At 36.5% G+C, this 22,963-nt stretch overlaps 3 protein-coding genes across 4 annotated transcripts; 2 read left to right on the top strand and 1 right to left on the bottom strand.

Moving 5' to 3' along the window:
• Window positions 1–77: 77 nt before the first annotated feature.
• On the top strand, window positions 78–11,770 carry Nt5c (5' nucleotidase C). Of its 2 annotated transcripts, none has more exons than XM_034982373.2 (9): window positions 78–441; window positions 1,782–1,957; window positions 2,422–2,649; window positions 4,831–4,965; window positions 5,211–5,368; window positions 6,800–6,986; window positions 7,744–7,884; window positions 8,315–8,466; window positions 9,196–11,770. In XM_034982373.2, exons 1-9 carry the CDS (start codon window positions 288–290, stop codon window positions 9,398–9,400), a joined length of 1,536 nt encoding a protein of 511 aa, XP_034838264.1. In that variant the 5' UTR covers window positions 78–287; the 3' UTR covers window positions 9,401–11,770. The 2 variants fall into 2 exon arrangements, with proteins under 2 accessions (XP_034838264.1, XP_069359216.1); XM_069503115.1 differs by having other exon boundaries at window positions 346–464.
• Window positions 11,771–12,573: 803 nt separating this feature from the next.
• LOC117994464 (endoribonuclease CG2145-like) lies at window positions 12,574–20,585 on the bottom strand. The gene is made up of 7 exons (XM_034982383.2): window positions 20,539–20,585; window positions 17,694–18,177; window positions 16,767–16,878; window positions 16,042–16,126; window positions 15,329–15,481; window positions 14,465–14,553; window positions 12,574–13,495 (listed from the first exon to the last, which is right to left on the bottom strand). Exons 1-7 carry the CDS (start codon window positions 20,546–20,548, stop codon window positions 13,259–13,261), a joined length of 1,170 nt encoding a protein of 389 aa, XP_034838274.1. The 5' UTR covers window positions 20,549–20,585; the 3' UTR covers window positions 12,574–13,258.
• Window positions 20,586–20,664: 79 nt separating this feature from the next.
• LOC117994469 (uncharacterized) lies at window positions 20,665–21,675 on the top strand. The gene is made up of 2 exons (XM_034982397.2): window positions 20,665–20,862; window positions 21,186–21,675. Exons 1-2 carry the CDS (start codon window positions 20,814–20,816, stop codon window positions 21,581–21,583), a joined length of 447 nt encoding a protein of 148 aa, XP_034838288.1. The 5' UTR covers window positions 20,665–20,813; the 3' UTR covers window positions 21,584–21,675.
• The last annotated feature ends 1,288 nt before the right edge of the window (window positions 21,676–22,963 follow it).

Here is a 22,963-nt window from a genome sequence, read left to right as displayed (position 1 = left end):
TACGCAAATTATTTATGAAATGAGTTGACACTTGACAGTGAGGTCAGTTGCATAGAGTAAAGTAATGTCAGTTGCACAGAGTACATTATATATCAGTTGGTAAAATAAAACGTGGGGTAATGTACGTGTTATTGTTAAAAATGGTACAAATCGTCAAATTATGCAACGATAGTTATTAATTTTAATCGAGTTAAAAGTTAAATTATTATGTTTTAAAAAATCATTTTCGTGTCGGTATGTCTATTTAAACAAAATATCGATATAGTGTTAGTTAAAAAACAATAAAAATGACTTTGTGCAAGTCAATAGGGGGTATTTTAAAATTGAATCGTAATTTATCACACAAACATTTAAGTAGCAACTTTGTTTTATTGTCAAGGAACTTTTCTACCCGTGAACTTTTGAAAGAAGCATATTGTCGTACGAAACTAAAATGTAGATGTAAGTGTATTTTGAAATTTTATGTAAGTAACTACCTACACAATCGCAATATTCAAAAATAGCTTATAGGCACTAAGTAAAAGAATGATACAAAATTTTCTCCTTATAAAAAACCCTTATAAACTGCTTTATTTTTAAATTATTACCTGGTTTCTGCTCAAACTCAAACTAACCTTTTTAGGGTTCCGTAGTAAACAAGGAACCCTTATAGTTTCGCCATGTCCGTCCGTCTGTCTGTCTGTCTGTCCGTCCGTCCGTCCGTCCGTCCTCGGTTAATCTCAGAGACTATTAGTGCTAGAAGTTTGTAATTTGGCATGGGTATAAATATTAATCAGGCTGACAAAGTGGTGAAATAAAATTTTGATAAATATTTTTTATTTTTAGGGTAGCTCCCCTACATGTAAAGTGGGTATGAACTTTTTTTTCTCGTCTACCCCATAGTGTGGGGTATCGTTGAATAGGTCTTTTAAAAATACTGTGGGTCTGGGAACATCATTTTTTGATTACTAGATCCGTTTGTAAAATATGATGTTTTAAAGTGTTAATTTTTATTAGAGTCAAAGTTTTTTTTTTTTTTATTAAAGTCAAGTTTTTCGAGGATTGTGACTACGGAAGCCTACACTGCGCGTGGCCCGCCACACACTTGGCCGGTTTTTTAGGATAAGTTAAGAACAGTTTCCCTGAGCCATGTCTACCTGGTTTCTGATATGCAAAATTATCTTTTTTATGGCTTTAAACTACCAAGTTTGCTCAGGAAACAGAAGCTTAGAAGAAGTAATAACCCTAAGTATACCTTTGGTTGCCTGGTGACTGCTACGCAGCAATTCTGCTGCCAAATTGTACTTTCATCTTGATAAATCAATTAATGTACGTTTGATTTATCTATTAACTACAAAGACTTAGTAGTTACATGTACAATGCATATAAATAGGGGTTTTGTTAAGTGTTGATAGAAAAAACCAACAGGTTAAAAAAAGTAAATATAAAGTAATATAGCCTAATAGATCTTAATTAAAATCAGATCCAACTCAACAAATCCATATTAAATTGTGTTGGATCCAATGACATGTTCCATCATATTTTCACAGAGATGACATGTTCACATCCATAGTCATCTTCCTTGAGTAAGATAGAAGATAAAAACCCACAAGAGTCGAAGAGATACCGATCTACAAATGTGAACTAAGTGTCTAGTTTTAAGTCTTCACTTTGGATACTTAAGTAACATATTACCTATTTCTTTTTTACAAATGTATTTTTTTGCATTGGTTGCACTTATTGCCATTCTATTCATTCTATTCTATTCTAATAAAATATGTTCATACATCCTTTAATTACAGCAAAGAAGCTTCCTCAAGATGTCAACCCACAGGGAGTGTTTGCTTGTAATGAGCTGGATCTCTCAGAAGTCAAAGTGTATGGTTTTGACTATGATTACACTTTGGCACATTACAAACCCTCATTGGAACATTTGTTGTACAACCTGGGTAGGGACATGTTACTGGATAAATATAATGTAAGTTATTTTTAATGTTTATGCTTAACTGACTAAAATATGATATTTATAATGTGAGTTTAGCTGGTTATAATGTTTTTTTTACAGAAAATAACTAATTTGGAACTTAACACCAATTTTTTTAGTATTTTATTGCTAAAAATATAGTTTTTTAGTTATAGTATTTTTTCCATTTGAGTTGATATGTGTGAACCCTATTATCATTAATTAAACTTTGCTAGGAGATAACAGGTATCTGAAAAATCATAATGATAATAATTTTAAATCTACTTAAATACTTATATTTATTTAAACCAGTAAAAGATTGATAGAAAAACCACATAATTAGGTAAGTATATTAAAACAGTATAATCAAAAATGTCATGATATTTAAGTACATAAATGAAATAAAGTACTGAAATAAAAATATCAAAAGTAGATACCCCTTTGATTTGTGTTCTTAAAAAAAACTAAAAATATTTCAGTATCCTCCAGAAATTGCAAAATTGGAATACAAACCAGATTTTGCAGTACGAGGCTTGCATTATGACATTGAAAAAGGTTTGCTATTGAAGTTGGACTCATTCCTTCAAATCCAGTTTGGTGCTATCTACAGAGGACTAACGCCTGTATCAAATGAGGAGATTCTTAAAATATACAGAAATAGAATAATACCCATTGCATATGTTGAGGGTGATACCAGAGCACATAAAGTAAGTAACTATAACTTTTTATTATTAACCTGCAAGATTTACCACAAAAGTTTAAGGCATGGTTTAAACAGACATTAAAAATTTGCATTGTTTAATGTATATTTTATTATAATTTATTATTATGTTGAAACTGATTCTAATGTTTTTGTGGTAAGACGATAAAAATATTTTATACAATAAATATTTCTCTAAATAAAAAAGTGTTGTTACAGCTGAAATTGGAATTCAACTGCTGAACCGATCTTCACAGCATTTGTCAAAGATATTTTTTTATCAGCAAAGAAATTGATTCCTATAGGATTTATAAATCTAGGTACGAAGTTGACGAAAAGCTATTTCTAATATAATTTGTATATCATCATCATGATCAACCAATCGCCGGCTCACTACTGACCATGAGAAAGGTTTGGACATAGTCTACCATGCTGACCAAGTGTGGATTGGCAAGTGACACGCCTTAGAGAATGTTATGGAGAACTTCCAGGCTTGTAGGTTTCCTTCACCATTAAAGCAAGTGATATTTGATCGTTTAAAATGCACATAACTCCGAAAAGATAGAAATGAGTGCCAGGGATCGAACCCTGGTTGGCCCGACTAGAATCACTATATCTATGGCTATCGCCGTATTGGTATACATTTAAATATAATTTTGGTTGTACTAATTATCTGTCATCATCAAGCTCAAACCTAACAGAAAAAATAATAGCTAGTATAGTTACGCTATTGTGTTCTATTACTCCAATAATGAGAGCACTTGTAAGCAATCATTCATTTGCGCGATCCCCTTGCTCCGTACCTATAGTCCTACGATACAAGTACAAACTACAAGGTCTGTATGACATGATGTGACTAACTACATAATATAACAATAGTAAATATGTTTCGCATATGGTTCTAACGACTGTTATATGCAATCAATGTTTGTAGTTGTGACGAAGGAGAAATTTAATGTACAGACTAGGTAATGAGTTATATTTTTTGTAATGAGGTATCACTTTTCTTATACATGGCATAATATTGTATATCAAATCTTTGAAAAGAGCAACCGCCGAGTTTCTTGCTGGTTCTTCTCGGTAAGAAAGGCATTCCGAACCAGTGGTAGATGCAGTTGACGATTCAAAAATACTTGTAAAAGTTTAATTGAATAAAAATATTTTATTTATTTATTTATACATATATGTGAACAAGGATGTTTTAGAAACAAGGCTTTGTAAAAAACATTCATCATCATAATCATGATCAACCCAGCGCCGGGCTTACTACAGGGCATGGGTCTCCTCTCAGTATGAGAAGGGTTTGGCCATAGTCCACTACGCTTGCCAAGTGCGGATTGGCGGACTTCACACACCTATGAGAACATTATGGAGAATTCTCAAGTATGCAGGTTTCCTTACGATGTTTTTCTTCACTGTTAAAGCAAATGATATTTAATTTCTTAAAACGCACATAACTCCGAAAAGTTAGAGATGCGTGCCCGGAATCGAACCCTCAACCTCCTGAATAGCAGGCGGACGTCCTAACTACTACGCTATCACGGGTCTAAAAAAAATCACTTTTTAATTTAGGTTGGGAAACATGTAGCTGAAACTAGAAACAGCCACCCGATACCGCGTAGCTTCGGGTGTGTTTCGGATCATAGAAAAGGCTATAAACCCTAAGGCGCCGTCCTATTGTCATCGCTCGTGCGATGTGCGTGCGTCCGACGAAAATGATCGCGCGTCCCGTGCGTTCAAACAAACTGTGTTCTACTGAATGTCCTATTGAAGATCGCGCGATCATGCGATGCGTTCATATTGTATTTCATCGCACGATGAAATCGCATCACATCTACAATAGGACGGCTAGCTAAAAAATTTTTGACTTATTGTTTCCATCCTAAGTTTAGCAAAGCTAAATGAAAATGTGATAAATGATGATTAAACTACATAAAATCGACATCTAGGCTACCTGTGTTCACGATATTTAGGGAACTTCTAACAAAACGTCGAGGCTTCGACGTCACTGGTAGGCGTCAAATGTTAGTACAATTGTTTTTTTTTTCATCCTAGCCTAATATTTGACATATCATCGATTCAGGATTAAACCGAGAGTTCCCTCACTCTAGTTCACTGACTGTCTTGCTACGAGTAAACGTTACAATTTATACTTACATAATAATAATTATAGAACTTTTGTTTACAGGCAAATCGGGCGAAAATGGTGCACCTCGCCGATTTATTCTCAGTTCCAGAAATGGGTTTACTGTGTAATGTAGCGGAATTTTTTATTAGAAATCATATAGACTATCACCCTGAAATTTTGTTTTTAGATGTGAAGGTTAGTTAGCTACATATCTACTCATACTAAGTAGGTAATATGTATCATATTTTTTAGAATGACATTGGTAGGTACTGATTCTGAGCACAACTAAATTTTAGAGTATTCGCATCCTCTTCTTATTAATGTAATATGAAAAGAATGAGCATAGTTTGACAGTTTTAAATTTAATTTAGAGTTGGTTTATAGAATATACCTATTGGGGAGATTTCCGAAAACGTGCTTAATTAATTTTGGTTTTGTAGAACTCAGTTCAAAGTTGTCATCCAGTCATGCACAAGATTGTAGCACAAAATTTAGAAGAATACATAAGGCCAAACGTCGATTTGAGAAAATATTTTCAGCTTCTACAAGACACTGATAAAAAGCTGTTCCTAGTCACAAACAGCCCATACCATTTTGTGTAAGTAGTGTTATAGTATAGTAGTATTATTTTTGTATCTTCAGTTTGTATCGTCATCATGATCATGATCGACCCATCGCTGGCTCACTACAAAGCACGGGTGTCCTCTCAGTAAGAAGGGTTTTGGCCATAGTCTACCACGCTGGCTTAGTGCGGATTGGCAGACTTCACACACCTTTGAGAACATGAAGGGAAACTCTCAGGCATGCAGGTTTCCTCGCGATGTTTTCCTTCACAGTTAAAGCAAGTGATATTTAATTCCTTAATACGCACATAACTCTTTAAAGGTGCGTGTCCGGGATCGAACGCCCGACTTCCGATTAGGAGGCGGACGTCACAGCTTCTTCTTGTATAATATAATATCTAATTAAAAGCAAAATAAAAAAAAAATCATTTTCACATTACCTGTATACCTTTCAGGCACGTCATACCAACCATTTACCATGCAATGCAACCTATGCCATGTCTATCATTATAAGCTGTACAAGTAGGATTACACCCTAGTTTGTAAATATTCTGTAATGTTTTGTTATATTATATTATATTTATATTGGAGCCGATTCTCTTGTACACAATAACTTAAGTAAAATGTCACGTCTAAATCTATTGCTATTCCTGTCATAATGTTGCTTGTGGAAAAGGATAGCACTACAATTAGACTATTAATTCAGTTTAATTTAGAGATTGTGTACAAGAAAATCGGTCCCATTATCTGTGTATAATAAAGCTACTATAAGGTTCTCTTTGCTTAGCTCGTGTTAATGGTAAAATCGACTTAGTAAAATGTGGTCCCTTACCGTAAAAACAAAATTAAGTTATTACGTCTTCTAATCGTGCATGGAAAATGAATTGCAAAACTTGTTTACAATGTTTCAAGGTTGCGTGTAAGTATATAGGACTATTAATAAAAATCCGGTAGCCATTATTAACGGCCAAAAATATAGTATGATTTCGTTTGAACTTTAAATAGGCACAAAGAAAAATTTCACTTACCTAAATATAAAAAATAATTTTTATTTATGATATTTTTAATACTACCAGTTTTATAAGTTGAATCTATTGATTTAGATATTCTACAGGATTAAAGGTCGCATCGGCATTAATTTTGAATTGAATTTAGAATATTTTTTGATAGAGAGAGTTCTCTAAATACAAGTAGAGAAGTACGGAAAACATAGGTTCGTTTCTGATTGGTTGATCATTCAAAATGGTTAACGCCCACTGAGATTTCGTCTTTGTTATTTGTCTGGAATAAGGAAACAGAGAGAACCCTATACTATAATAAGTGTATAGTCCGCAACAGGTCGAAATGGCAATCAAGGAGAGAACACCTGCACAGCGCCAGCGCTAACGCGATGCGGGCGAGCGTGGGTGACGTGCGGGGCGTCCCCCCGCCTCATATCCCGAACATGTATTCGTGTTTTATTGTAGTAACGCGGGTATGGAAATGTTGGTGGGAGGCGACTGGCGGGAGTTCTTCGACGTGGTGATCGTGAACGCGAACAAGCCGAAGTTCTTCACGGAGGTGTCGCGGCCGATCCGAGTGTTCGACAAAACCGCCAACACGCACATCTGGGAGAAAGTTAGCTCGTTAGCGAAGGGCACCATTTATTATGAGGCGAGTTGAATCGATTTTATATCTTACTAGCTTATGCTCGCGACTTCGTTCGCGTGGACTACACAAATTTTAAACCCCTATTTCACCCCCTTAGGAGTTGAATTTTCAAAAATCAGCGGATGCCTACGTCATAATAGTTATCTGCATGCCAAATTTCAGCCCGATCCGTCCAGTAGTTTGAGCTGTGCGTTGATAGATCAGTCATCAGTCAGTCAGTCAGTCACCTTTTATATATTTAGATTAGCGACTACCGTATTTTACTAGCGACTACCGCTGCTTTACAAATCCAGCCATATTCTTTGACTATATGCATACTAATATTATAAATGCGAAAGTGTGTCTGTCTGTCTGTCTGCTAGCTTTTCACTGCCCAAGCGTTCAACCGATTCTGATGAAATTTAGTACAGAGTTAGCTTATATCCCGGGGAAGGACATAAGTTTTTTATCCCAGAAAATTAAAGAGTTCCCACGTTATTTTAAAAAAGCTAAATCCACGCGAACGAAGTCGCGGGCATCATCTAGTGTCTATAAACGGAATCTCTGTGCAAAATTCAATGAGACGGGCGCATTCTTTTTGTCTTTGTCATATTTTAAATCGATTTTAATTAAAACTGAGGTGATTATGAATTCGACTCGGACAGTTCGCTTCACGAAACACCACTGGGCGAAAATGAAGAGGATGTTTTATTATTTTTAAAATTAAATGGAAATTCTCCTTACTAGTCCTGACCTGTATTATTATTTCTACTTATTCCAGGGTACAGTAAAGCAACTGCAAGACCTTACGGGTTGGAGTGGACATCAAGTGCTGTACTTCGGAGACCACCCCTACAGCGATCTCGCGGATGTAACGCTGGAGCACGGCTGGCGGACGGGGGCCATCATCAATGAGCTTACGGTATGTCACATACCTATTTACTTCTTCTTGATTTATGGGTTTTCAGTGCATAACCAGCACAATGCACTTTGCCAGTCTCAATTGAGATAGAGCCCAGGAGGGCCAAACCTCCGTTATTTTATAAAGGCAGGGTCTACCACGCTGGCCATTTGCGGATCGGTAGACTTCACACACCCTTGAGAACATTATGGAGAACTCTCAGGTATGCAGGTTTCCTCACGAGGTTTTCCTTCACCGTTAAAGCAAATGATATTTAATTAACTCTGAAAAGTTAGAGGTGCGTGCCAAGGGTCGAACCCCCAACCTCCGATTAGAAAGCGGACGTGCTAACCACTAGGCTATCACAGCTTTTTCTTGATGACTACGGAATTCTACCTTACGTCATGCGTGTTCTGACATGCACTTTACCAGTTATTTTTGTATTCTCCAGCACGAGATCAACACTTTGAACACACCGTCGTTCAAGGAAAACGCGAATTGGCTGCAGATGCTAACCCAACTTATAGAGGACCATCAGGATTATAAGGAGCCAGAGGCCATGGAGGTCATATCTGAATGGATGGCAGAAAGGGACTACCTCAGGTCTGTTGTAAAGGATTGATTTTTTATGCTCAATATATTTAACTACTAGCTGATGCCCGCGACTTCGCCCGCGTGGATTTTCGGTTTTTGAAAATCCCGTGGGAACTCTGATTTTTCGGATTAAAAAGTAGCCTATGTCACTCTCCAGGTCTTTAACTATACCCATCCAATAATCACGTCGATCCGTTGCGACGTGATTGAAAGACAAACCAATAAATCAACAAACTAACACACTTTCGCATTTATAATATGGGTAGTGAATGATAATATTACGCGTTACTATCTGAGAAATTGTCATGTCAAAAGTACAGTAAACCGTAATGACAGTACACATATATGAATTATAGAATAGAATAGAATACATTTTTATTAAAGTAAACTTTTACAAGTGCTTTTGAATCGTCAACTAGTTTAATTTATCTCTGGTTCGGAATTCCGTTCCTGGTTATGGCGAGAATATCAGTGGCCTTTGACTAAGAACCAGTGCGTGCCAGACCTTCGTTATTTTATAAAAGCTGCAGATTTATCTGCGTATTGTCCCCAATACTGGGAGGAACGATTTTTTTTATATTTTCTTTGGAATAGTATTAGAAATCACTTCATGCATTGCCAGACGCTTGCTTAATTTCGTGGGAACCCCCTGCCAGACACACTTAAACTTTTAAACTTTAAGGATGTTTGGCAGGGGACAAGAAGGATTCTATAGGAATTTATTTTGCATGATTTCAGAAACGCTACTAAAGCAGTATTCAACCCGCAATTCGGTAGCGTATTTCGTACATATCACAATCCTACATACTTTTCGCGACGGCTATTCCGATTTGCCGATATCTACACATCGAATATAAGGAATCTGTTGAATTATTCCCTTACACACACCTTCTACCCGCGGCGCGGTGTTATGCCACACGAATATGGGTCTTATTTCGTTTGAATAAGAGTTCCAGGTAAGTTATTTTGTAGTTTTATGTGCATCTGTGCTTTATACATTTTGGAGGTTTATTATTGTTATTGTATAAACGTTTTAATTAAGGATAAAGATTTTCTAGAATAATAATTAGAGCACTTGTGCACTAGTACGATCCAAATCTGAGGAAGGCTGGCTAATTTGGAAAGGATATGGTAGTTTTATTAAATCCATACCCGTTATCGGTTTCTACTTGGCATCGTACCGGAACGCTAAGTCGCTTGGCGGCACGGTTTTGCCGGTATGATGGTAGCTAGCCATGGCTGTAGCCTCTCACCAGACCCGACCTGAGACAATTTAGAAATTACAAATTCCTGAATTTCCTCTTCCGTGAATCGAACCGAAAAAAAGGTTGTTAAGCTATTTCATTTTCTCGGGTTTAGTCCGGACTAGTGCACAAGCGAGCTCATATTTTTAATCAGATGTTAGCCTAGGCATGTTATGATAATAATCGGAAAAGACATAATATTTAGATTTTTATAGATATATATATATTGCTAAACAATTTTTTTTTGTATACGTGCCTAGGCATATTTTTGATATTTTTACTCTGTTATACTCATAAGTTTAATGTTACATTTAAATATTTAATTGCGCTAAGAGCGAATGTTAATAAATATGCATTTTTAAATTATGCTATGCACTCCAATCTCAGTTGAAATATCTATATGAGTTATATTTTCCTAATCAAAACTCATAAAATTTACACCACCTGTAAAATTAACAATTGAGAAGAGTTTTTACAATGTTTGTTTTTATAGCTAAGATCTTTTTCTTTATTGGTTATATGTATTTTTAGTTAATAATGTAAGTTTAGTAAATTATTTTTAAGTTAAAAAATATACACATTACGAAATATAACTAGTTGGTAGAAAAAACTAAGCCTTTTATGAGCACAAGAGTTAGTTTAAGTCTACAAGTATTCAATTTCTAAGATTCTAGTCAAATGTATTTATTGAACGACTATACCTACGTGGCGTTTTATACAAGACGGAATCTTAATACTATTTGCATAGTACCTACGCAAGATATGCGATTAATGACGTGTTTTTGAAATAATTTGATTATCGCCATTTTGGCGCTGATAGCAGCAGTGCAGAGTGTCATATGAGCGTATTCGAAACTAAGCGTAGATAGAGTAATAAAGGTAGATGCAGGAACGTTTGCTTTCTCATTCGCACTAAAAAGAGAGCACAGATAAAGTTACTAATGTGATAAACAGAGACGCAGCTAACCTATTTTTTGTCCCTTATCGTGTAACTGCTTTTTTTCAAGAATACATACAAGAAGTTTCAAAACAAACTTTGAGAATTCGTGGCGTAATTGTATTTCTCATGAATTATCTACTTGTTTTCACATAAAAAACGTTTAATACAAATATTGACTACTAAACAATGGTAATAATTGTGTTATTCATCGTTATGTCGTGCTATCCCTATCTCATACGCGGTTACACAGTCCTTAAATCTACCTATTATTCTATCTACGAAACTAAGTTAGTGGTAAGACATCTGTCAACACGAGGGTCATTTGACACAAAGTGACATTTTCAATTCTCGGTACGCTCGGTGGGGTAGGCGCTTCGAATCGGCACAAAAAATAACTGATATTTTGTATGGCGCGTCATATCTTGCATACTATGTAAATAGTATTATTAATTATTATATAGCTATGATTTAACCGCATTAAATCATAGCTATAAATAAAATCGATGGAATATGATTCGGGATAAAAACTGAATGTAAATTGAACGATGTGGAATACGCTATTCTTTGGGCAAGCTCTTATAGTCTAAACTCTATAGAACTTGAACTCAAAAAACAAGTCTGGATTCGGGTGAAGTCATTCGGGCACCCGAATATGAGTTGAGAACTTTATAACTGCCTAAGGTATCTTATAAAGTCCCATATAATTTATCGTGACATATCGTGTATCAAAATAATGTTTTTTGATATTATGGAAGTAATGCCATGATCTTGCCTTGGCAAAATAATATATTTTGTAGTGGAATTGATTTACAGTAGCTAGGTGATAAATAGGATACATTTTTAGATAACTTATTTTCTGTCTACACATTTATATGTATACACTGTTGTTTATTAAGAGATAGATAGATATACGAGTATGTATTTGTTTGCCGCCTATATCCTTAAATAAGTTATTTGAAAACCGAATGTATTACGAATTACGATGTAACCTCGAGTAAATAAACTCAAGTGCAAGTATTTTTTACGTTAATCAAAATAATATGCTTTTAAGTAAACTGTTGTGTAACTTTAGATAACCTTATAATCAGTACTGTGCCATCTTGCTAGACAATAAACAATTTTCAAATAACATATTTTTTTATTTACCTATGTCCAATGTTCATTTTTACAAAGTACCTACTTTTAATTTAAGTAAAGCTAGTCATAGACGTATGGGTACTAGCCTCACTATTTTAGTATACCTACCGCTATTTTTTTTAAATTTATTATTCAGATACAAGTTAGCCCTTCTCACCTGGTGGTAAGTGATTATGCAGTCTAAGATGGAAGCAGGCTAACCTGGACCCTTCCAAGTTAGCCTGCTTCCACCTTAGACTGAAGTGTGGCAGTTTTTATTACACCCATGCTCCTTTGGTTTCTACACGCCATTGTACCGAAACGCTAAATCGCTTGGCACGGCTTTGCCGGTAGGGTGGCAACTAGCCACGGCCGAAACCTGCCACCAGACCAGACCGCCAAAATTTGGAACACCCTTCCAGCATCAGTTTTCCCACCGAATTATAATATGGGTACCTTCAAGACAAGAGTGAATAGCTATCTTCTAAGCAAGCGCGCTCCATCTTAGGCTGCAGGTCTGATTGCAGCCAAGCGCTGGTCTATAAATTTAAAAAAGATCAGAAATTTAGAAATTATAAAATCCCAAACCCCTGCCAGGAATCGAACCCGGGACGTTCCACTAATAAGACTACAACAGTGCTTACCACTGCGCCAGGGAGGTCGCTAAATCATGTTACACTGTGCACATGAGAATGTAGTGGAAACCTGCCCATTTATGCAAGGACTATTAGAGTATTAGCTTGGCTTAAGTTAGGGTTTAGGCCAACAAACACTAAAATAAATTAAAATCAGTATGTGGATAAAAAAACTCTGCCATATTTTGTACTACTTTATTCATAACAAACCTATACCTAAACGATAATATTATTTAGGTCACAGTTATTTAGGTGTACATAGCATTTAGAGAGACGAACTGATTATATCAAAAAACAAGTCAAGAGAACAAAATATCAAGATAAATAAAATAAACAACTGTTTGAGTATATTTCAACTTGAGTTGCCACCTTTGAAACAAATATAATTTCAACAAAGTTAAATATTCTTCAAATATAGGTAATTAGCTGTATAGCACGATAGATTGCAGTGAAATGTCCGTTTACCGTTGGAGATTCTCCGACCTTACATTTTATACTTCTACTATTCATTACTACTTCTTTACGTATAAGTAAGTGCTGAAAGTGGGAGAGTCTCACTCTACAGTGAGAACTGATAAAGATGGATACAGTTATTAGCAATCAGTGGGAACTGCTAACAGAAGTGGCAACTTAAACATACTTGGCACTTCTATTAAAAATTGAACCTGAAGGTTGTATTAAGGAACTAATTTTAAAAGCTAATAACATTAGCATGTCATACCCAATAGGAACACCACAATCTTCAGTAAGTACCTAGGTATAATCACTATTGACTAATGAACAAACATTGAACAACGCCAGGAGGTGGATAATAAACGGGTGGCAACCCTAATTTAAGTAATAGTAGTAGCTCTATTAACGTAAAATTAGAAATATGGATAGGCGGTGTCGATAACGAGTAAGTTATCAGCCTTCAGCGTCTTGGTCTGTATCGTGAAGGGCACGTTGTTATAGCGCAGCTTGCACGGGCGGTCTGGCCGCGCCATGAAGCATAGCGTGTACAGCGCCGTCTCTAACTCGGGGGATGTTCCCACGAACATGTTGACTTCTGGCGCGTCCTTCGTGTCACTTAGGATTGAGTGTTGCTTGAGGATCAACCCTTTCTGTACAAAGTAAAAATATTATAGGTACTTTAAGTGTTATCGAATGTTAAAATATATTAACCTCCTGTTCCCGCTTTTCGTTTATCGGACACGGATTTTTATCGGATGTTCCAGTGGCAGAACATTTTGGAAACGATTTTGTGTCAAAATGTGCAGTACCTACATATGCAGCTCTGGAATACAAGCGACAAACGACAAGTGGGAACGGGGGGTAAGGGTAACGGCAGTGTCGTGGCACGTTGCATTGCAACCCACTATGACAAACTAATTAGTCTCATCAACAACCGAGGTAGGTCTCTTGTAGGGACTTCTACACGCCACGGTCTTACGCACCGCCTGAATCCAGAGGCTCCCTGCGACTTGTTTGATGGCGCCTGTCAACGCTACGCTTTCCGGTGCAGGATGCCATTCCAGCATCAAATTATGTGCCACTAGCTTCGCAATCCGTTGAGCTACTGATCTGATCACATAGACAAATTCCAAGCTCTCTCAATCGCCCGCGGCGTGAGTCTGAGCTTTCTTATGAAGACCTTATAAGGTAAAGACTAGATACATAATAAATAATATGACATCATCATCATCTCAAACTATCAACTGAGGACGGGTCTCCCTTCAGAACAAAAAAGCTTTAGGCCATAATCTACCACGCTGGCCAAGAACGGATTGGCAGACTTCACACATTTTTGAGAACATTACGGAAAACTCTCAGGCATGCCGGTTTCCTCGCGATCTTTTCTTTCACCCGTTAAAGCCAGTAATATTATACTGACTTCTTAAAATGCACATGAATCCTAAAAGTTAAGAGGTGCGTGCCCGGGCTGGAACCCCGGACCTTTCAAATAAGAGGCCGACGTCTTAATACTAGGCTATCACCACTTCCTAATATGACAACATCTTACTATCGAAATTTAGCGAAATAGGAAACGAATTAAAGTGTTTTTTCAAGAAAATAAAACTGATTCTACTTACTCCAGAAAGGTCTAGTTTGTCAATATATCCCAAGTAGTTAGCTTTGCGATCCTGCTCACGTTTAGCAAAGAACAGCCAGCTGTGAAGACCTGTAAAAATTAAAGATTTTTTAATAAGACACTCGGTATTTTAATCAACGCGACGCATCGTTAGTTTCAGGATTCATATTCTACGATACAGTATATAGAAACCTGCCCAAAAGGGGTAGGTATGAAAAATAAACTGACTTAGATAGGTAATTTTTTATGCGCTATGGCTTCCACCTTTGTTCACAGAATATCTTTATATATAAAAATGAATCGCTGAATGTGTTGCTGATCGCAAATCTCGAGAACAGCTGAACCGATTTCGCTAATTCTTTTTTATAATATTCCTTGAAGTACGAGGATGGTTCTTACGGAGAGAAAAATTTAAAAAATTGGCTGAAAAAGAATCGAGTCGACTGTTAGGCGGTACGCAGTTAGCCGGGGTAGCTAGAACTTAATATAACAAACAGTCTTTGACTGCATCATCAGCACAATTCATTACTTAGGTTCCATCCGGTAAGAACGCAGCCAAGTATGAAGTAGGTAATATATAATCAAACAAAAAACTTACATAAAAACAAAGACTTTTTGGAAAGTAGGTACTTAGGTTCGTACCTACAACTGCTTGTCTAGACTCCAGAGGAAAGAAGGGGCGGGCGGACCAATAAATTCCTGAAAGGCCGGCAACCCATCAGAAGTTCCTCTGGTGTTGCAAATGTTAATGGGCGGCGGTAATCACTTAATATCAGGTGACCCGCCTGCACGGTTGCTCGCTATTTGTTTTTTAAATCTAAGTAAGTACCTATAAACCTTTTACAAATTGTAAGTAGGTACGCACCCAGCACGTCGTTAGACTTGAGCTCGGCCATAAAGACGTTTTCGAAAGCGCAACTACACTTGCACAAGCTGGTCCAGTGGCGCGCGTACTTCGTGAACCAGATCTTTTTCAGCAATTCTACTTGCTCGTTGTACTCGTTCATTTGAGTCAAACCTGTTTAAAATATCAATATTAATTAACAACAATATAATTAATTCTTCTCTGACCGTCTATCTGTTCGTTACTTATGTTCGTTATGTCATCGTTCATCTGATAGAGTTGAAATTTTGTACAGTTTTTGTTGAGACTTGGGGGAAGGTTTCTGACACTGTATCATGAACATCAATGGTGGTGTGCGAGTCGCAACGCATGGCGGGAATTTGCTAGTGGAGTATAAATAAAAATATTGCTAGGGGATATAGCGGGGATAAGCTAGTTGAATACTAAATCATTGATGTACAACCTCTAATTATTATTATAAATAGTAATAGTTCCAATATAAATAGTATCCATTGTTTTATACGGGGGCTCATATGCACAAATATAATTCCAAACAACGTATAATACGTAATTCTATCACCAAAAAAAACGTAAATTAAACAGAGAAAACAGTCCATTAACGCGGCGACAATCTCACGTTTCTTTTATACGTATATTTTTCTGTATGTGCATACTTCATACGTAACTATTGTACCTACCATAGGTAGGTATTATTAGTCACATCTCTTGCTCACCTTTGCTGACTAAGAATGTCATAAGACTCCTAATCGGTCCTGTGGCCAGAATTGTGTTGATGTACGTGATCACCTCCGTTTCTTCCTGCAATGTGGTAAACATTGTTGTTAAAACATTGTTGTTAAATTGTACTTAGCTACATAGGTATACATACTAACATACCCGACTTCCTGTGAGTTTTCTGAAAAGTTCGAGAGTGGAGACCGTGAATCTATTAAGTAGGTTCTAGATAAGCGTTCGCTGGGGCTCTCTCCGAGTCTACGGATGGACTGAAGACAGGATAGGGTGTGTAGACACACACTATGAAAGGTCTATGTTCAACAGTGGGTATCCACAGGCTGATAAATTACTATGATGTTTGTATAACTAATAAAATACTAATTGCCTGAGGGTGGAAACATAGGTACTTAATGCCACGCCATTTAACAACGACCACATTGCGAAGTACTTTTGTAGTGAGATTCCGATCATCTACCTCTATATTTATCTACTTACCATGGACCTATATAATACTCCTACTTACAAAATGACTGACTGATACGATATCAAGAGACTAGGTCTTGCACAATATGATGCACAATGACGTGATCTTAAAAGCTAAGTAGCATACGACTAAGAGTGGAAATAGATCCAAATGGAAGAACCATCTTATTTGAATTTTGTTCCTATCTTAAATATTGATATTAGAGAAAATTATAATAACTAATTTATTGCAAAGACTTACGTTTGGTGTCACGAATTCTGGTCGAATTACGTTCTTGTGGTAATTATCGAATAGTGCCACCATTGGCCTTATTGTGGGTCCATTCCATACATTGTCAGGAACCGTCAATAAACTGTAAAACCCACATGTTTATTATAATTGAGAACTTCATAGGTTCTAAAATTCTTTTTTTCCTAGTTAAAATTGGTAAGACAAGTCACGGATATCGGATACGATTCCAACCTGTGACCTAGGACTGTAACAATGACCCGAAGCAAGACCAAAGTGAAACCAACTTTTTTTAAAATCTCGCTCGTTTTAATTTTTATTTGGACTCATTGTGCCGGCGGGGCTGCAGAATTCTAATCAAGTCCCGACCCAGAACCTTAGCTGAAGTACATCTGTTAGCTCTATTTCGATTTCCGAGTTACGTACTAGGTACGAGTTAGGAGTTAGGAGCATCTGTGTTTTCGAATACCCAATAGTAGGGAATTATCATAATCGTGTAACTTATTTCAATGATAACCCGTGAGGTATAGGCAGATGTTTTTATCTCTCTTATAAAATAAATGTTTATATTATCAAATTTTAATAATATTGTTTTATCATTACATTACACTTAGGTATACTTGTTACTAGATGATGCCCTCGACTTCGTCCGCGCGAATTTAGGTATTTTGAAAATCCCGTGGGGAACTGTTTTAATTTTCCGAGGATGAAAAGTAACCTATGTCCAAATATCGGAAAAATCGGTTAGGCGGATATATTTGTATGTTTATTATAAGTATGTCTAATCAGGAGAACTTACATTATATTATATTATGTACATATTGTTTAATTATTTTAATTTCAGACAATAAGTAATACTTATTAGATAATATAACAAGTTATGAAATAGGTAAGTATATGAATAAAAAAATGTAAAAAGTAGATATTTATAGAGTTTACCTTGCTTGCGCTTCATCATTCCTAGACATAGGAGTGGTTCTGCCTTGCAAATTGACCTGAATGTAGTTGATTGCATTATTAAGATCCGCGTTGAACATTTCCTCGCCGACTCTAAGCAGGTCATCATCAGAGGTTTGGTCCTGTACTTGACGCAAGAGATCTTCGTAACTCTTTTTCTTGGCGTAGTCCACAACACCTCCCACCACACTTCCGATTTGCTGGAGTGTGTTAGCTCCGGTGTTCCCTTGCTGACCAGTCACGGAGTTAGTGATCAGGCTTGGGAGGATGTTCTGAAAGATTTGTCCCGCAGCTGACGCTATGTCGTCGGCTCGGCAGGCTGCTACACAAAGCAGGAAAACTATTGAGAGTTTCATCCTGGTCAATACAACGTTACCAGTGGCGCGATGACTGCGCACTAGTGATATTCTCTGCGCCCGCGCCGAGTAGGCGATACTGCACGACCTTTGGCTGACGTCATCTTCAACTGTGTATGAGATACGGCATGTTATTGAGATTCAAGCTGCGGATTTCCAGTTTTAGCAGCGGTGACTGCTCCGAATACATAATGCCAAATGCTAGGTTTGTGGCACGGTAAACAAATTTGGCCTTCATGTTTCATTTGTGATTGTTAACTCTTGGGTACAGAATTTCATAAAACGACGTTATCAAGTTTCAGGTAAAAAAGTTATACAAATTAGTGTAGTTTTATCAACCTATTCTACAACTGTGACTTTACAAATTCCAACTAACTGCCTATAAATTAATAACAATACAGGAAAGAAAGTTATTAGAGCACGAGGTATCTCTACCTAAAATTATCACAAAAACTTATAAAATATAGACCCAAAGCTTTTGTTTTTAGCATCAGCCATCGTGCGATTTTGCGACTGCATCGATGCTGGATCATTTTGGCTATTTTCCGCGTAGGTACGATCCACATAGTAGGACTTTTTATATTTAAGTAGGTACAGGTTCGATCGCTGTACCTATTCAAAACGCACGTTTTAGCGATTCTTTCGATACTGCATCGCGATGTGACGACTTCGACTGCTTGCTTCGATCACTGCATTAAAATAATAAATGATAGACTACTGTGACTGGAGATTTTCAAAGCTTGCTTTACGTATATATCTGAAAGAAAGTCTGCAATAAAGTCGAATGTAGCTAAGATAGACAAACGGTCGCACGCGAGCGCACACCTGCAATGCAATTTTTCCGTGCCTCACACGCGCGTCGGGAAAATCTTACTTTATGTATTATGCATTTGTTTCTGCTCATTGGAGAACATAGTACAAGTTAGTGTACCTACTACACACAAATATTACCGTTTTGAATGCAACGTCATTGCATATAACCTAAGTATTATTTTTGCCTGACTGTACCAGAAGAAGTGTAATGTTTTAGCGGGTATAATAATATATTGTATGTATGTAGATTGTAAGTAGGTGTGTATCAAAAACTGTTTAGCGTCACATATGTTGAATAGGATTTTAAAATTATAAAGTAACTATTAGGTTTCCTTTAAGTTTTTCAAAAATTAAAAATAAAAATGCTTGCAATAAAAAACTTTTTAAACGAATGCACAAAAGCCTTCAAAACTTAATTAAACTTGAATGCTAAAGAATGCTGCAGGCGGGGATATGTTTAACAATCGTCAGTTTTACTTTTGTATGTCCCCGGCTGTGATACTCTTTAGCACTGAAGTTTAATTAAGTTTTGTAGGCTTTTGCGCAGTCGGGTTGCTAATTTTTACTGATGGTGGAGCATGCCCATTTCAGAGTTGGATCCATGCCCAATACATAACCTACACAGTACTTAGTAATTGTTTTTATCATATTAATATCTAGTACCTACTAAAAATGTGAATGTAGCTCTGTTTGTCTGTTTGTTGTCCGTAAAATAGATTTTGACAAGGAGACGCACCCTGGCGACGGACATTAATTATACAGCCTACTTCTTATCCTAAAAAAGAATCAAACAGCGCCCACGCAATTTTTTAAGAAACCTAAATTCGTGTGGATGAAGATGCGAGCATCAGTTAGTATTTTATATATAAATGGATATGTATAATAACTATTTGTTTATGAATTCTAAGAACTCAGATATCAAATGGCTAGGTCATAATGTTCCAATTTGTTATCATTTGTTTGCATTATGCGGATGCAATGATTTAACCCAATTCGTCTTTATATTTCCACTTGTGATAAACGTTTGCCTACTATACTATTTTCCCATACATAGGTGCATGGCTAACTACCTAATAAGCAGGGGCGTGCAGGTCATAGAGGCATAAATGCACTGCTTACCCCAGTAGTAATAGCTCAATGCATATTTTTCATTATGACCTGCCAATAAACAGGTTCCTAGCTAACTAATGCCTACCCTGGTTTCAAACCTGTGCACGCCACTGCTAATAAGAATAAACAATATGATGTAGTATAGGTATGTGCTACGTTAACTGATGAGATCATAGAGGTAATTGAGTGGTTAAATAAAATAATTACATACATTCAAGTGTAGTATAGTGTGAAATGCGTTTAAAATTATTTAAATATTTATAATTAATAAAATAGTAGGTACCTAATGTTCTGTACTATTTTTCCTTATGCGTACCTATATTTTTGGAATTTTTCAATTTCCATTTTAATTTTCCTCTTGCAAGGGCTTTACAAGGACAAGGCTGAAAACATAAAAACTATAATAATTGTCGCAGGAGGTACCTACCTATATAGATTGGTAAAAAAATAGAAAAATAAGTCTACTGTCGTCCCGCTCCCTGCTTGGCCAAAACCATCTCTCTCTTTAGAAGCTTAGAGCATTAGAGCTAACAAGTTTGTATAAGTACCTACTCTCATTTAAAACGTTAAATAAAAGATCAGCCGTCAAATTAAAACGTACTGGTAGAAAGATTTATCTTAATTTATACTGAGAAGCGCACTATCTTGAGGTCAAATTGGTAAAGGTCAAGTTGGACTGGCATTTACAACTATCCGCAGTGTTGCGAGAACGCTGACTCGACCTCCACTAGGCTTACCACAGAATATACTTAGGTACTTATTTTTTTACCTATTTTATTGATTGATAGTAACGTGTACCAGTCAGTCGACTCAGTGAGAAAACATGAAGATCTGTGCGTTTGTCTTGCTCTTCGTCTTTTGTTACGTCCAATGTGAGTATTCTTTTGAATTTTAACTTTCTTGTTCAGATACCATCTAAAATATGCGCAAATTAATAGCGTTTTTAGAAATTTTCTCATCTCACGTCGAGCTTCGCTGTTTTTACTCATTTTTTCCATTTTAATTCATAGCCTACCGAATAACATTTAAACAAACAAATTGAAATGAAAATGATTAACCGTATTTTGCCTGATAATTATGTGTGAAGGAAATTAGTAAAACACATATTTTCGTTTGCGATAATTGTATTATGTATAATATTATTCTTTTTGCGCAAAATTCAACATTTTTTTAGTTTAGTTTGTTTGCCTTACAGGTCGTAAGACTTATGCGCCAATCGACAAAAATGCCAACGTTGCTTTTATAAATATGGAAGGCGGCGGCGGTATTAGACCAGCTCCGCGCAATGCCAGTCCGAACCCTACGCCCGCACCAAAGTTACCGGAGCCACCGAAACCGACGCCAGCTCCTCAAGCAGCAACAACTAAACCAGTATCTCCACCTGTCGTGAAACCCAATCCTGTCCCAGCAGTGCAGCCACCTAGGACACCAAATCTAATAACTCCGAAGCCCGTTTACCCTACCCCAGCGGTAAATCCTATAACCACCCCTGGACCTGGAAGCGTGAAGCAACTTATTACCTTTTACGATACCCAGGGCAAAGCTAGCCCAATCCGTCCTTATTCTTACAGCCAGGCTGTCAAACAGGGATAGTTTTCATAAATGAAAGAAGCAAATTACCTACAACAAAAAATATATTGTTTAATGTTGGAAATAAAACGAATATTACATTATATTCAACTCTATATGCTTTAATTGTTTCTCCTCAACAAAGGCGACAGAGTCTGCGAGTTAATTATGAATATTCATAGAATAGAAAGATTTTACCTAGGTAAAATAATATGGTCTTTCTTTCATCCAATTAGTACCTACTCGTTATTTAATTAATTATGTAGGTATCACGTAGTAACTACTTTCATAAGGTGATTTCTACGGTGCGTTATGTTTCTAAAGTCAATGACCGCTTCATCAACCGGATATATCTCGTGACATAAAGGTGCATTAACTTGTTAACAATAGATGCAGCTTGCAAGGTCTGCAGAGGCTATGTGAAAGTGAGAGCGAAAGAACAATCCCAGGATGTGCAGTAGCCAGTGACATTTAGCTATTCGCCGTTTACGTCGGACCTTTATTTTATACTCTTTTAAAATCGTAAGTATGGGGAAAATGTACTTTGTGACGTCAATTAGTTCTACATACTTACACAAATAACTATACCTACCTAAAGACGTCACAAGCTTTCGATTTGGATGCTAAGGATCCAGCAGGAGATTGAAGTCTAAACGTAAGTTAGGTAAGCCTATAGACAATGTCTTGAACCTACCTACTGCTTTGATAAAGAAAGCTCAAGGTAAGAACTGAGGTGGGCACAGCCTCCATAATGCCTATGGGATTCCATAACATAATTTGCCGTAATTAATAATTACATATATATAAACAATGTTACGCAATCTAGTGAAAGTATTGAATGTTATTTTTTGAAAATACTTATAACAGATCTACTTTCGAAATTCCTCGTACCTACATAATTATTTAGTCTAATTTTTGTACGAAAGTGAAATTAAAATGGTAAATTATAAGCCCGCGTTGCTCTAACTACTAACACGTGGATAACGTATCATTCAGGACTATAAATTAAGTACAAAACTTTGGTAGATATAGGCAGGTACCTAGATACCTTATCATTAATTTTTGCATTAATGGGCTATTTAAAGATTTTTTTTACCTAACTCAAGTATAAGCCTCTCCTTACGTTTTTATTTTCTAAGTTGGAGAGTAGCTTCAATATTATTCTGTAGGCAACGGTGGACAGACAGGACAGCATTCATTCGCACTGGATGTCCGGTTTAGTTTCTATGTAAGTATATTAATACTAGTGGATACCCGGCGTGTGCTATTACGCTAAAAGAAAATTTAAAAAACCACTCTAAAACCTTCTTCTCATTATTGCCTTTCTAATGAAACCGGTATGGGGCACAATGTTTTGTCGGTCTCAACGACAGAGACAACGCTCTACGAAACCACTATCTCTTT

This window comes from Maniola hyperantus, chromosome 2, assembly GCF_902806685.2.
Source record: "Maniola hyperantus chromosome 2, iAphHyp1.2, whole genome shotgun sequence".
In the NCBI taxonomy this organism is placed as follows: Eukaryota; Metazoa; Arthropoda; class Insecta; order Lepidoptera; family Nymphalidae; genus Maniola; species Maniola hyperantus.
This window is presented reverse-complemented; position numbering and strand designations above follow the sequence as displayed.

Coding starts and splice junctions, on each gene's coding strand:
- LOC117994469 (XM_034982397.2), top strand. CDS start 20,814: ATGAAGATCTGTGCGTTTGTCTTGCTCTTCGTCTTTTGTTACGTCCAA. Junction 20,863..21,185: donor CGTCTTTTGTTACGTCCAAT/GTGAGTATTCTT, acceptor TTTGCCTTACAG/GTCGTAAGACTTATGCGCCA.
- Nt5c (XM_034982373.2), top strand. CDS start 288: ATGACTTTGTGCAAGTCAATAGGGGGTATTTTAAAATTGAATCGTAAT. Junction 2,650..4,830: donor GTGATACCAGAGCACATAAA/GTAAGTAACTAT, acceptor TTTTGTTTACAG/GCAAATCGGGCGAAAATGGT. Junction 4,966..5,210: donor TTTTGTTTTTAGATGTGAAG/GTTAGTTAGCTA, acceptor TTGGTTTTGTAG/AACTCAGTTCAAAGTTGTCA.
- LOC117994464 (XM_034982383.2), bottom strand. Junction 16,879..17,693: donor AATGATGAAGCGCAAGCAAG/GTAAACTCTATA, acceptor TGGGTTTTACAG/TTTATTGACGGTTCCTGACA. Junction 16,127..16,766: donor CAGAATTCGTGACACCAAAC/GTAAGTCTTTGC, acceptor ACCACATTGCAG/GAAGAAACGGAGGTGATCAC.